The 14936-nt window shown below is 46.0% G+C and overlaps 2 protein-coding genes across 6 annotated transcripts in view; one reads left to right on the top strand and one right to left on the bottom strand.

Annotated features, from left to right (window-relative positions):
- Nucleotides 1-3854: 3854 nt before the first annotated feature.
- POLR2L (RNA polymerase II, I and III subunit L) lies at nt 3855-7255 on the bottom strand. Of its 3 annotated transcripts, none has more exons than XM_083864012.1 (3): nt 7214-7255; nt 6906-7013; nt 3855-4310 (listed from the first exon to the last, which is right to left on the bottom strand). In XM_083864012.1, exons 2-3 carry the CDS (start codon nt 6998-7000, stop codon nt 4202-4204), a joined length of 204 nt encoding a protein of 67 aa, XP_083720138.1. In that variant the 5' UTR covers nt 7001-7013; nt 7214-7255; the 3' UTR covers nt 3855-4201. The 3 variants fall into 3 exon arrangements, with proteins under 3 accessions (XP_083720138.1, XP_083720137.1, XP_083720139.1); XM_083864011.1 differs by having other exon boundaries at nt 7199-7255; XM_083864013.1 differs by lacking the exon at nt 7214-7255 and adding an exon at nt 7104-7207.
- A 216-nt stretch (nt 7256-7471) lies between these two features.
- The window catches only part of TSPAN4 (tetraspanin 4), a gene marked incomplete at its 5' end in the record, with an annotated part of 410665 nt that continues 403200 nt past the window's right edge, over nt 7472-14936 (top strand). The window contains one exon of one of the 3 annotated variants that reach the window (XM_083864515.1): nt 7472-7584. Of the gene's footprint in view, nt 7585-7627; nt 7661-8288; nt 8327-14936 lie in introns of those variants that run through there. The other 2 variants (XM_083864516.1, XM_083864517.1) reach the window with 2 other exon arrangements.

A 14936-nucleotide genomic window follows, 5' to 3' on the forward strand; every position in this document is an offset into this window, starting at 1 on the left:
ACATCTTGATGGAAATACACTGCTATGGGCATTTGTGTTATGGTTTTAATCAGGATTTTGAAAGTTTTCATATTTCTTCATATAGACAAGAAGCATATACAAGAAGTCAGACTTTGGTATCTAATTCCAGACTGCATTTAGGGAAAAGTCATGGGAAGAACAAAAGCCCAGCATACATCTCTCAGTAAATCACCCTGGGGTGAAACCCTCACAAGAGGTGGTTTTTCAGAGCAAAATTCCTTATGAGATATAAAACCTGAGGCTCATTACAGATTGGCACAAAAGCATTTCACCTTCTTCCTGCAGATGGACTCAGGATTATGTTAAAGAGGGTGGGGTTTTTTGTTTAAAATTGCCATTTCATGGACATAAAACTTTGCAAGCACACGCAGCTTGGTGCTGATGCTCCAGATTGAAGCAGGACACTGAGCTCCATAAGGAGGTTCCTCTGTGCTTTCATGACCTCAGCTCCCACCGTGTGTCACAGGCACTACTTTGTTATTTTGGTGTGATTGTGATGTGTGAAGGGAGGCTGTGGCTTGGGTGACAGAGGCTCTTCTGTCACACTTCTGATTGCCAGGTGTGCTGGCTTTGGCTAGGCTAGAGCTAATTCTCTTCACAGTGGCTGGTATGGGGCTGTGTACGATTTGTGCTGAACACAGGGTTGGTAATACAGAGATGGTTTTGTTATTGCTGAGTAGGGCTCACGCAGAGCCAAGGCCTTTTCTGCTTTCCATGCTGCCATGCTGGGGAGGAGGCTGGGGGTGCATGGGAGGCTGGGAGGTGACACAGCCAGGACAGGTGACCCCAAGTGACCAAAGGGATATTCCAGACCAAGTTATATCAGTATGTAAAGTGAGGGGGGAGAAGGGGGAAACATTTGGAGTGATGCTATTTGTCTTCCCAAGAAACTGTTACACCTGATGTGGCCCTGCTCTCCTGGAGATGACTGAGCACCTCCCTGCCCATGGGAAGCAGTGAATTAATTCCTTGCTTTGCTTTGCTTATGTGCACTGCTTTTGGTTTCCCTATTAAACTGCCTTTATCTCCACCCACGAGTTTCCAGCTTTTCCCCTTCTGATTCTCTCCCCAGAGAGAACCATTCCCACTGGTGGGAAATGAGGGAATGGTTGTGTGGGGCTTGGTTGCTGCCTGGGGTTAAAACACAACCTAGGTTAGGGGGAGGCCTGCAACAGCTTTTCAAGGCAGACTTGAAAAATTTCCAAAATGCTTTGTAAAGTGACTAAGTGTATAAAAGTGTAAAGTGAATAAGTCACTGCAGAGGAGTGGTGGGATTTTTGTATTTTTCAAAAACCTTCCAACCGACAGAATTCTTCATGTAATTAAGGACTGCATATTCAGTACCATTTATCTTCTTCTCTTTCCACTGTTGCCTATCTGTTGATCTTGTTAAGGACTTCTTTTTCTGGTTGAGGGAAAACTGAGGCTTTTTATTTCTTCTGTTTATGCACATCTTTTACATTGTCTTGAAAAAGTGTGGTTGTTGTGAGCATACTTAATAGTTCTTCCCAAAGACATCTGGCAGGTTAGAAAGCAAATCCAATACTCTTATGTTATTAACTGCTGCAGAAGGTAACAGAGGGGAAGTGACAGCAAAAAGGGAATTACTTTCTAGTTACCAATGAGCAGGGGTGAAAGATGGGATTTATAGAAATCCATTGAAAATTTCAGACTCTTTCTGCAACAGGATTTAGGCTCTGCTTCTGCTCCTAACCCTTCCAAAGACAAAACTCTAGAGATAACTTTTCACACGATCACAATAAACTGTTTGCTTTACCACATTATAGAAATGGCTTTTTTTTTTTTTTTTTGGTTAATGCTGCATTTGCAAACTCCTGAGGAAAAGCTGTGATGCAAACAGGGTGTCAAGGGCAGCATGAGCTAATATCAGTGCCTCCTGTGACTTAGTCTTGCTGCTCAGGTGTTCCTGCAGCTCCTTGGGTAACATCTGTTTGAGGGAGTGATACCAGACTGCCATTGGCTTCCACTGCACGCTGGTTTTGAGAATAGTAATGAGAGCAACGAAGGTGGGTTTTTTTCCTTTTCCTTCACATTTTTTGAACGAGGCCTGCTATGTTTTTGCAGACTGCATTTTCATTACGAAGTATTTAGGAGCCATAACTTTTCATATCAGACAACTTGGCACCCGCTTTGAAAAGAAACATGTTTTTCTGAAGCAGAAAACGAGATTAGAAATTTGCTTTTGCAGATAGAAACCAAGTCCTGTCAGCTCATCTAATCCAGTTCCTTGGCAGGGATGCAGGCCAGCTTTCTGCACGGCATTCCTGCACGGCTGCCTCTGCCAGACGTTCCCGTCTGGGCTGCTGCGCTCCCAGCGCGGCTCACGGAGCGAGCGCGGGGCCCACCGGTGGATCTGTGAACAGGCTGCCACCAGGGCTGTCACCCCACTGTGACAGGGAAACATGTCCTACACGAGTTCACTTGGGAAAGGTCACTCTCTGGTTCAGTGTCCCTTTTACAAAATAGCCTGAGAGAGAAGTGAAGGGCTTTTTTTGGTTTGTTTTTATAAAGTGTGTTCAGCTTGCTAATACAGCAGGCATGCAGAACATAAGCTACCCAACCAACTATGAAACAAATGCTAGAATTAATTGCTTAATTCTCTTTGCATTAGGGTAAAGCATAGGTTTTAAGATGTCTTCAGTGAAGAATTGCTGAATATGGGAAACATCTACTTACTGCCTCATAGTAAATTGAAAAGCAAGTTCAAGTGTAAAGATTGGTTGGGTGATAGCCAAAGGCAAGCAGCAGTCCTGCCTCTTGTTTTGTGAGACAATCTAGTTTTTAAGCTTTGTCAGTACAAGTTTGACCCAGTAAGCACATTAATTACTATTTCTGTAAACCCAGGGTTTTTCAAACCAGATATATCGTACTACAGAAAAGAATACACAGAGGTACTTCTTACCCTGCAGCTGATACATGAGTGCCAAAAATTTAACTGCACCAAGGAGCAATAGACTGCATCCTAAGGAACTATCATCTCTTCCAGCCCATTCTCTACTGGGCTGCTGTAATGATGAACTAATGCTGCATTTGCACAGAATCCCAAACCCGCACAGGTGTAGGAATGGGTCTCCTTCAATTTCAGGTAAGATGGGTGCGTCTGCCTGTGCACACACACAACAATGCGCAACGATGCATTTCCTGCATGTCACAGAACAGAGTGAAAATGTGATCTAACTTACAGGCCATTTGTGCATGGGGAAGGTGAGACCCTGGGACAGCTTCAGTGCCTGTCTGGGTGCAGATGACCTTCCCCAGCCCTGCAGCTCCAGCTCCCTCTCTCCATTTCAGCCCCTCTCCGTTGGGCCAGGCAGCGCCGCAGCACACGCGCAGCACAACGTGAAGGCGCTGAAATGAGGAGAGGTGGAAAGCGTCTGTACCAGCCACAGGGGTGCAGGTGCTTGGCAGCAGCAGCACTTTGATCCTGTTCACACCAGCACGCCTCAGTTCTCACATCCAGTGCTCTCCGTGGAGACACTCAGACATGTTTTGCTTCACTGAAGGCACTGCACCATCTGAATTGCTGTTTCTGTGATAGAGCAGCCCCAGTGTTTGGTAAGGATTGGGGCAGAGAAACCAGTTGACTTTAACTGTGCTGGGAAGTGTTCTCTGCGGGCTCCAGCGGCTTTCTGGAGCAGTACCTCACAAACTTACCCACTTCCATGTCACTACAACCACAGTTCAGTCCTGTGTTTCTAACCCCTGCCTGCCTATGCAGGACACTGAACTGGGTACTCAGCAGTACCTCTGACCTTAAGGTAACCAGCAAGATCCAAGCATACACTTTACTTTATCCAGAAGCTGTAGGAAGGTTACAAGGGAAAAACCTCCTTTATTTCAACATTTTAATGAAATATAAGTTTTTTTCTACATGAACAAACATTTGGTTTTACTGGTAGAAGCATCTAGAAGTTCACAACTCCAAGCACAGATTTAAGAAGAAGCATCCAAACTTTAATCTCTAAATCTTGGTAAACTGGACTTCATCATTCCTTTGTTTCCCTGAAATAGTGGCTTGGGGCAGTATTTTATCCAGGAGATAAACATCTCTTGATGGTTGCACTACCGTTGGCTTTCCTCCTTTACTGCCTGAAGTCCAGTTTCAAGTTTAAATTAGAGATACGTTCCACATGGCTTGCAGCACACTGCTTTTTCCATCTCATTTCTCCAGGGGTGCATAATTCAAAAGCTTCTCAATCAGATCCACATGGGCGAGGAGCATTCTGCGGCAGCAGTATCTCTTCAAGCCAAGGGCATCCAGGGCATCTCTATTAACGAACAACAATTAAAAAACATAACGGATGAAGTGAGTCAGAACCACTTGTATGCGTTTCCTAAGCAACACACTGATTACTTTGAGCTCAGTCATATAGGAAAATTTGTTTGCAGTTCAAAGACAGACAGAAATGCAGCATGTGCTGTTAATGCCCCTTTCCACTTAGTGCTGTTGACAGTGTTTGCCCATTCTCCAGCCAGCCAGAGCACAGGATCTGCTGCTGAGAAGGGTCCCCAGCTGCCACAGCTTTCAGGGGGCACTGTTTTAACATGTTTCTGTAAACTGAGGAGGATTCTTGCCTATTTCACAAGATAAATTTAAGATCCGAGCCACGCTAAAAAGGTGAGATATACAGAGACTAAAATAACTGGGAACGCAACCTCCCCCACACAGGGATGCTAATTCTGAGGACGGCTACAATCCTTCCCAGCTCCCATTAGAGAAGGCACTCAGTTATACAACCTGCCCCCCACATATATACAAGTATGTGCAGACTGGTCAGAAATCAGTGTTTTACAGTTTCTCCTCTGAATTCCTTTGGAGTGACTGCTCCAGATTCTTATGTTTGGGTGGAGGATGTTGAGTCATCCTAGCCTAAACCACTGTGTTTGTGTCTTCCATGGCTGTGGCTATCAGACCTCTTAAAGATCATGATACCAGCAAGATCTTTAGCTCCAACATATGAACCATAAAGCCAGTCTGATACTCCTTCAGAATGTGACATTCATGAGACATGACTGATCATGGTCTTTAGACTGATATAATGCACTTACTCAAAACAAACTCAATTTCCTGGAACTTGTAATTCTCCTGTAGGAATAAGCCAATGGATACTTTTCTAAAATACAAATGACAGAAACAAAGCCTCTGCCTAAGCTGGACCATGGTAAAAAAAGGTCATTTGGCTTCAAGCAGTAGAGTCTAACTTCAGGAGCCAACTCCCACAGCTTCTCTGATGTCACTTGGTCCTTGCAACTGTTGAGCAGGGCTGCTCACTCTAGGACAGCACCTGCAAAACTTGTTTTAGAGAAGTATAAGAACACTGTGGGGCATTTTAAAGAATGTATAAATAATTCGATTTTCTGAAACACTTGAGAACAAAAGAATCTGATGTCTGTTGATAGGTAATTTTTAAGAGCTAGCTAGAGAGTTCTGAACTCTCACATGCAGTTATCAGAGATGCAAAATACTAATATTAATCACAATTTACAAAGTCATACTATATACTTTAAGACAACATTAATTGCATTTGCCTTTTCCTCCAGCTTCCAAGGACTTGTGGCAAAAGAGCACTTTTAAGGGACAAACAGAAAGGTGTGTGTCTTTTTAAATGACTGATTCTTGAGACAAGTTTTTCCATTTTGTCCATCCATTTATTAAGCCACCATTAACAGTGATTCCAGTACTGCACTGTAAGATTTTAGCTGTTTGGTATCTCTACTTCTTACAACATCATAATTGCATTAGTTTGAACAGGCACCCTAGAATCAAGGCAGTGACCACAACAATTGTTTTCAAGTGACTATTTGTCAATGACAACATAAAACTCCTATATAAAAGCAGAGGAATAATGAACATGAGAAAAATATTAAAAACGTAATGCCTAGCTATAAGTCAGAAGCATTATCAAAAAAGTCCTGCTAAACTGTAGTATGAGTGAAAAGTAATTAACAACCCATGGTATTGTAATGCTTTTAACTCCATCTATGAAAGAAATACACTTACCTGTAAAAACTATTAGCATCCCCAACCACTTGAATGCAAATCAAATTATTTTCTTTCTACTTAACATCTACTTCCTACTCCAACATCACTTAAATTTCTAATTTCTTTTTCACTCCTCTGAGTTGCAGACATCCATGTTTTTATTTCATACTTAAACTTGATGAAAATATAAGTATTTCTCAAGTTTTCTTCTCAAAGCTTCTGAGGTGGTGTCACCACAGTTAGATTCTCCTTGAACAGAAACTCTCTCCTATTAGCAGAAACTGTGGCTATGCAAAGGATGCACAGACTCCTTAACACAGAGTTGTTAGGACTATCAGTGGGGTGTCTAAAGCAGTTAAAACTTCTCCTTTCTCCAGCAAACCAGTACTTAAAAATAAGGTTAGCAAGCCAGGGTTAAAATGCTTTAAAAACCCCCAAACCGCTAAACACTTCTTACATCTGTAACTTTTTTTCCTTTTCTCTCTTTAAAAAACTGATCATATTGGTGTCAAAGTTGGGATATGGAAGAGGAAGAAACAAGCAAATGTGTACAGTTACATATTTGGGAACATTTGGGGGGCAAGGGCAATGACTTGACAACTCCCATACTGCTGCCCTGAAAGATTCAGCGGGGAAACAAGTACCTTGTTGCCTATTACAGTTTCTAACCTTTGGTTAAATGATCTCAGAAGGCACCTGTGGTTTTTAGCCTCCCTCAGCCGCTTTCCTGAGGCCACGAGGCTGCAGTGGTGCCCCTGGCCCTGCCCTGGGGGGAGGCTGGACGAGCTGATCTCCAGCGCTCCCCTCCAGCCCCAGCAGCTCTGGGATCCCGGGCACTGCGTACCTCCCCTACGGCCAAACAACACAGAAATAAACCCACCCTTCCGTGTACTCCGCCTGCAGAAGGCCGAGGTAGGCTTCCCACTTGTTCCCCACTATTTTGCCGCAGGTGAAGCACCGGACCGGGATGATCATCTCCGCGCTGTGCCTGCAACGACACAAACCGCGCGTCAAACCCGGGCCAAGGAGCGGGCACCGCGCTCCGACACGGCGCGCCCAGGGCTGCGCTGCCCCGCACCGGGCTGGGGTGCGGTACCCGGTCCCGAGGGCTCCGTGGAGCGGCCCCGATCCCGCCCTTGGCGCCCCGGACCCGCTCCCGATCCCGCCCGGCACCTCCGCGGCTCCCACCGCGCGCCTCCTCCGCTGCCGATGGCCGCCGGCCGCCACCACCGCGCCCGGCCGGGGGAAACCGCGCCGCCGCCGGTCGGCCCTACACGGCGAGAGAGCGGGTTGAGCGGCGCTACTCCCCCCCTGTGATATCGATGGTAGCGGCCCACGGTACGGCGTCCCCCGCGGCCCAAGAGAGCGCGCCCGCACGCGCGCAGGGGGGGCGGGCTGGCGGCGGGCGCGGTGAGTGGCAGCCGGGGCGCCCCGAGCGCTGAGGCGGCACCGCCACCGCCCCCGCGCCGCCTCCTCCTCCCGCCGCGCCCGGGCGGGCACTTGTTGCATTGCGAGAGGGCTTCGGCAGCGGGCGGACTTCTCATCCCGTCCTGGCTGAGGTACCGCAGCCGCGGGAAGCGCAACTGGTGGATGCGGCGCGGCAGCCGCCCGCCCGGTCCGGCGGAGGGGTGAGGGGTGTGAAGGAAGGGTGGGCACCCCGGCGGGCAGGGCAGGGCTGCGGGGCGAGCCCCGCGCTCCGCGGGCAGGACAGGGCTGCGGGGTGTCCTTCGCTCCCCCGGGCAGGGAACGGGGGGCGCGGGGAGCCGCCGCTGTCGCCGTGTCGCGCCCCTGTCAGCGCACATCGCTGTGGGGCCGGGGCTGTGCCCGCGGCTCGGGGCTCCCCGGGCGGGAGGCGGCGGCGCGCCCGCTCCCGGCGCTGCGGGGCTGTTCGGCGGCTCCGCGCAGCCCGGACCGGCGATGGCTCTCCGCTGGCACTCGCCCTCCAGCCCCGGCCGAGCTGCGGTGGCCGCGGGTTTGCCGAGAGTTCCCAAACTCCGGGGCCGTCCCGTTAAGTGGCGGTGCCGCTCCGCCCCGCCGTGACCCGTGCGGGCCGGGCTCCCCGCGGTGTGCGCTGCCCCGACCGCCGCCTGCCCGCACCCAGCGGAGCCTTCGGCCGTGCCCGCACCCGGGGCAGCCTTTGGGCTCGGGGGCAGTGCTGGCTGGCTGCGGGCACCACGGGCACAGCCCGGAGCTCTGCTGCCAGAGGATAACGCCTCTTGAAACTGCTTTACCCATTAATCTCAGGCTTGGGGAAGCATCGGGCACGGGCTGTGTGTGCTCAGCAGAGGGAAGCGTGCTGCGGTGGGTACAAACTTTGGGGACAGGCACCGCTGCTGTGGAGGCGCTGGGATGAAGCATTGCTCTGTCAGCCCTTATTGCTCTCTGGTTCCAGCGTTAGCGTTATGCTAATTGTCCTTGGGAGAGCAGGAATTCTTCCAAAGTGTTGTTATTTTCCTGCGAATTGATACAGCGCACAGCGCAGAGCTGTTAATGTCAGGCATATAAATAATTGTGTCTTAATGCACAGCTTATGTTAATACGTCTTTTGTGACTATTTTTTGAACGACTGGGTTATTGACCCTCTGCACAGAAATGCCAGACCTGACATGAACCGTAAAAGAGCAAATAGTTTTGTTTTAATAAATAAGGGCTTGAGGTTGAAAGCGTTTTTACAATTCTATTGCTAGTGAAAAGACAGTAATTTTTGCAGACCCAGGAATAATTACGTGCAGTTGTGAATGGAGCAAATTGACTTGGCATGGAGGGTAGATGAACCTCCTGCGATCTCTAGATTATGATCATTATTGTTATTGTAGGCCACTGGGAGCCAAACTGTGCCTCTCCTTTTTATCCTTTGATTTCTTTCTTTTTTGGGGGGCTGGAGGGGGTGGGGAGTTGAGAATTTGAAGATTGTGCTTTGATGCATTTTCAGCACCAGGGCTCCAAAGTAATTTTCTTACTGAACTGTGTGGTAAAAGGCATTTGTGTTTGGAGATGGAAATGTGCAATTGAGAGTGAGAAAGAGGGGCTGGAGCTGGGCTTCATGGCTAAGCCACATGATTAGATATAGGTTAGCATTTTATAGCTGCCTTGTAGAAATGTGCTCGCTTATTTCTTAAAAACAAAACTGAACTTTAACTTTTGGACCTAGTTCACATATCTGACTTTGCTTAGCGTCTTTTTTTTTCCAAGAAAAATGTTCTCAGCTTGTTTGCACACCATTACTTTAACTTTTGTAATGTCTTTTCTGGGTAACCTGCTTTGGCTGGGTGATGGACCTAATGAACTAATAGGTCTTTCATGGCTGATAGCTGCTTTGATCCTAGAAATTGTGAAGATTTTTATGAACTATGACCTGGAGAGGCTGCTATATACTGAAAACATTTTCTGCTTAACTTCATATATCCTCTGCTTAATCTGGCCATTTGCCAAACTGCAGAAATCTGTTTAGAAGAGCTGTGGGGGAATGTGCACACATGTGACTATTTGGGAATTAGTCAGTGTTTTATGGGCTGTAGCTCACGCTGATTAGGAGGACTTGCAGCTTGAGCCATTTGGGCATTATCAGCTTTCCACTCCTGTTTAGGTGAGTTAGGTGCTGATGACACTCAGCTGTTAGTGTTTAGTGAAATCTGATCTCTTCAACCATCCTTTTGAAGAGGGTGGAATGAATTCAGGAATTGGGTCTTCTTTAAGAATCCTTTGAAGAAGAATTGCAGGAATTGAAGTCTCAGTTCCTAGAACTAGAAGTGCAACTCTCTCACAGTCGGTTCTTAACCACATTTCTGGTCTCTTGCCACCTTCAATAAGCAGCCGTCCTCAAACTGCTGATTCTTTGGGCCTTCAGGCAGCCTGCTGGTCAGAAAACCCATTGGAGCCCTCATCAGCATTAAGCAGAAGAGACTGCCCTAGAATTAATGGAGTTGAAGAAAGCTTGAGAACTGTGGGCTGCCTCCTTGATGTGCAGCTGGAGCAGCTTCCGTCACGTGTGGATTTGTTGTGAGGCAGTGCAGATAATGCACCCGCCTTCTTCCTGTGATCTGAACCACTTCTGAAAGCTGACAGTCTTCTGACCCACTGTCACTGTTGGGATGAGGCTCCTTCTTGGCATTTTTTTTTTGTTGGATTTAGATCTATAAAACGCAGCTAGGCATCACTGCTCCACGGCATTGTTAGTGATGTGTACTGAAATCCTAGGCTGGTGATTAAGGAGCAGACCCATCCACAAAATGCAAGGGGAAATATTGCTGCTTGTTTAAAAAACAAACAGAAATGAAGCCACTTAAGTGACCTGACTGATTGAACTACTCCTAAAATATTTCTGTAGCTGGAGTGGCCGTATGACCTCCTGCAGCTCGTGCTGGCAGATTGTGTCATTTCTGACCTTGTCTCTGTAATTAGGGCTGGAGGAAAGACTTGTGAGAACTCTGCACTTGCACTGGTAGCATGAGAAACTGGTGGCTAAAAGGTATTTTTACTTTGTTGGCTGCAGTAGGTCAGGTTTAGGTGTGCACTCTCACGACTCTGGGAAATTTTGACCTTTCACTGCTTTTCACCTCCTGTAGTTTTTTCCCCTCCTTCTGATTTGCTTATTGTGTGCACGTGTAGATAATGCCCAGAACTGAAGACGTGGGTCTTTTAAGATCTGACTTGCCAGTTGTATTCAAGGGTAGTGAATTGTTATTTAAACACAGGACTTTTTAGAAGAGCTTTTCAGTGAAGGATTGTTTTAGTACTATTGATCATGATGCAGACTTCTATAAAGCTGTGGGTAGCTCTGTTTGCCCTCCTTGGAGTTAAAAGCTCTCTTCCCTGCTGCTCCCTGTGGTCATTTAAAGAAAGAATTTTAACAATTTTCTCTCCTCTCCCAACTAGCACTCAGAATCCTGTGCAGAATGGCAAAAGTATCATATTCAGTGTGTTTTTCCAACGAGGCCAGAGAGGAAAAGAGGAAGAGACTCACATGAATTGTGAAATGAGTGGTTAAATGGGACATTAGTCAGGAACTGAAATGTGACATGGAAAGTTTAATGTATATAAATAATTTACATAGCAGTAGAGAGTCAGAGCAAGAGGGAAAGCTAGAAAGACAAGCGAACAAACATGCAAGATGAAGCTTGGCTGTTATTTTTTCAGGCACATTTTCCACTCCAAGTTTGCTGAATCCTGCAGACATACTCTTGGGCTTACTCTAGTCCTGGTTAACTACTCTGAAGTGTGTCATTCATCCTGTTCCACAGAAGGTGAAGGAAAGTGGCTCCCTCTGGAGCTAGCTAGGACATCTTTGGAAGTCCTTTCCCCTCTAAAGCGTGAAGGCTTAAGGACCAAAGAGTGAGATGGAATATAGATTTGATTTCCCCTTGATTTTTTTGTTTGTTTGTTTGTTTTGTATATTTTTAGGGAGTGACTTTCTTCCCTCAGCCCCACAGTGCAGTTGAGTGTAGAGATGTGATGGCTGGGAGGTGGAGAAGGCCAAGGAGAGGCAGGGCTGGTGGAAACAGGACAGACTTGTCTGCTGTGTAGAGCTCTGTGTTGTTAGTTGCCCCACAACTAACTGTTTAAGAGCTGCTCAGGCCTCTGGGTTTAGCAAAACAAATACTGAAGCTGCTAAGCATGGAGAAATGAGGAGAAATCTCTCTAAGCTGGGGATGTGACTGCAGCTCTACTATAATACCACACAAGCCTGATGCTGCTGATTTCATTAAAAGCAGCATTCAGGGCCTCAAAGCAGGTTTTAATACTTGCTATATGTTTTTTTAAATATGCTGACCTTATCTGGTAATCCTGTAATATTTGTTGCAATGAAGAACAGCTGCTGCATAAATACATATATAATATCAGTTGCCAATTCTGTAAGCTATGCTGAGACTGTGACTTGTTTGAAGTGGGGTTGCTATTAAAAGGCAGGTGGCAAGATGTTTATTTTGCACCTTGTTAATTGCTTGTTTTTCCTGCTGTAATTGGCTTCCTAATGGGGGCAGAATGCACTTGGTTTTGCACACAAAGCTTCATTAGTGACAACTGATGGAAAGGATTCAGAGGGTGGGATTTAGATGAAATATATATATATTGAGTAACAGATGTCTCTGCTAAATAGAGTATATGAGGAAGTCCTGTGGATGCATCCAAAAATGCAAATGTTTTCCCATAAAATGATTTAAGAGGTTCTAGTGTTAGGTATGAAGATTGCTGCCTATTACTTGAGAAGGGGGCAGAGGTGGTGTTATTTATGTTATTTTTATGGGGCAGAGATTTTGTTGTGCTTCACTGGACAGGAGTTAGGATGCTGGGATGGTGCTCTGTGCCTGAGACTCTTGGCATCCAGGTACTCATAAAGATGTCTTTGAAGATCTCTGTGGCATGTTTAGAGATTGCTCCTGCCAACAAACAGGGAGATGGTGAGCAGTGGTGGAATTGTGTTACTTTCTAAGATTTATGGAGCCATCGTTGCCTCTTGTGTTGAAGAGCTGTTCCACTGGGCCCTTGGAGGCAGGACATGGCTGTGCCTACAAGTGAGAGCAGGAATGGTGTTCTGGCTAGGAGTGGATGCACAAAGACAGTTCTTGTTTCAATAATGACTTTTTTTTTTTTTTTTTTTTTTTTTTTTTTTTTTTTTTTTTAATGTGGTGTAAGAGAGTGGTCTGAGAGTCATCAGGATGGTCATCTGACACCGTTGTGCCTGAGGCCATGAACAGGTTTTTGTGCTGTTCAGTTTGGTATGCTCTTGTGCCTGTAGAGGTTGCTGTAGGTGAAAGGTGAGTGTACTTGTGTGTGTGTATGTATGCACGTGTATATAAAATTAGCAATGAAAGGGTAAGGTGGCTCTTTATGGAAATGAAGCCCTCCTGCCCCCTCCTTTTCTTTTTTTTTTTTTTTTTTTTTTTTTTTTTTTTTTAGCACTCTGATGGGATTGAAAAATAGATCTGTCTATTCCCTGCTTTTCTGCTTCCTCAGATGCCAGTATTTAACTAGTTTAAGACTGGATTTATCTGTCATGTTTCTTCTTAGTAAGGTGACTTCAAGGCAAAAGTATTGCCAGTCTTGGATTGACATATTTTACAAGAAAAAGACTTTATTACATGAATATATCACAGCCTAATTGACTGTTTCATGTTGGAGGGGGAGAGTAATATCCTGAGGCAGCATTTTAATCAGAAAGATCACAAGACTGCCCATCAGCTCTACTCTTCCATGTAAGTGTCCTCAGATGACAAAATAATCCCCTTTCTTGGGATAGTGCTTTTCATTTCTGCAGAATTTTTTTTTCCCCAGAGTGAAGAATGGACCGTGTAGTTGAGGTGAGGGCAGGACTTGTCAATTATTAATGCTTGAAGGGAAAAGCCCCAAGGTGGTGTTCTTCCATGGTGAGAGGACTGTGTATTCCCCCTGAGCTCGTGGATGTTCTTGTCCCTGATATGCTTCCTGCCTTTGGCTGGGAACCCTTTTCTCTGGGTGCACAGAGAGAAACCCTTGAGGGTTTCTCTCTAAAGACACTGTAGGAGGCCGTCCCTCTTGCAGTACTTCACCATGGCATGTATGAGTTTCTGAACTCCAGTGGAAAGGAATAGGGGGGGAGATGTTCTAACTTATTTTTAAGTCTCATCTCTGAGGTTCTCATAAGTGGTGATGGATGTAATTGGAGCACAGGATTAAAGAGCAGGCTCTGCTGAAGGCTGTCCTTTGGGGGATGCTTGTGTCTGTATTCAGGGCTTGGTGCTTGGAGTTTTTCTTCCATTTGTCTTCTGGCCAGTCTTGCACCTTGCAAGCCTTCATGGGAGTGGGAATAGCAAGTGATTGCTATAGGTAGGAGCAGAGATCCATCTTGCTGAGTACCTTATCTCTTGACAGTGGCCCGTAGTGGCTGCTTAAGGAAGCAGATAAACTTAAAGCAAGTCTGCAGTAGTAATGAAGTGGGATGCTTGCATTTTGTGTTTCATGTCAGACTGTCTCTGTAATCTTCTTCCAGAACTGGGCAAATAGGGAAGAAAATGTATTTTTTCTGATGAAAGCAACTTCTTCAGCTTGGGCATGCCAGCCTGTTGTGTCCAGATTAAGGTGCTAGGTGAAAGCTGGATGTCTTAAACCATTTTCAAAGCTGCCTCTGCTATGCAGTGTATTCTGGGGGAAGACAGCTATTTCTGAAAAAGTCCCTGGTGGTGTGCAGAGCCTGAGGCCTCCCAGTGTACGGGCCTTCCAGCATGGATGTGGAGAGGAGGAGAGACTTGATGCATTGGGTACAATGTTATCACTCAGCAGAGTGGGCTGCTGTGCACCTATCATAGTGCCATCCACAGGGAATCTTCCATTGCTTTGTTTATTGAGCTGCTGTTTTTAAAATTAAAAACAGCCAAGTGTTTCATAAAATATTAAGAGGCGCTGCTTTAGTGCCTCTCAACAGATTAAGAATGTCAGTTTCTGTGTCCTTAGGGTGATGAAGCCCATCAGCTTGGTCGTTCTCCCACCTTAAGAATGCATTAAGGTGACATGCTTCATCTCACAAGGGATGCTGAAGCTATCACGCTGCAGAACCGGGAACTGTAGGGGTCCTGCACTTCAGCTGTGGATTCTCAAATGAAATTTTGCAGAAGTAATACAGTTTACTTTGTACGAGCGAATTCCTTTTTGTTAGGGAAGTGCTTTTTTGAGCAAAAATATTGAGGTAATACAGTGGTAGACACATGCACAGTGACTGCGCTGCAGGAAAGAAAGAAATTGCCGCATGTTTTATATGAAAGACCAAGAACTGTGGCGTTTCAATGGGTAAAGGAGAGAGGCCTCTACATTCCTCAAACACTTTTTATGAATATGGATTTTGAAGTTGTTTTGCTTGCAGGTGAATTTCCTTTTTATTCAAGAGCCTGTTCTAGCATTTTAATCATAACACAGTGGTGCTGGTGTAGCAGTGTGTTGG

The sequence above is a fragment of the Zosterops lateralis genome, assembly GCF_965231275.1.
Source record: "Zosterops lateralis genome assembly, chromosome: 6".
Taxonomy (NCBI): domain Eukaryota; kingdom Metazoa; phylum Chordata; class Aves; order Passeriformes; family Zosteropidae; genus Zosterops; species Zosterops lateralis.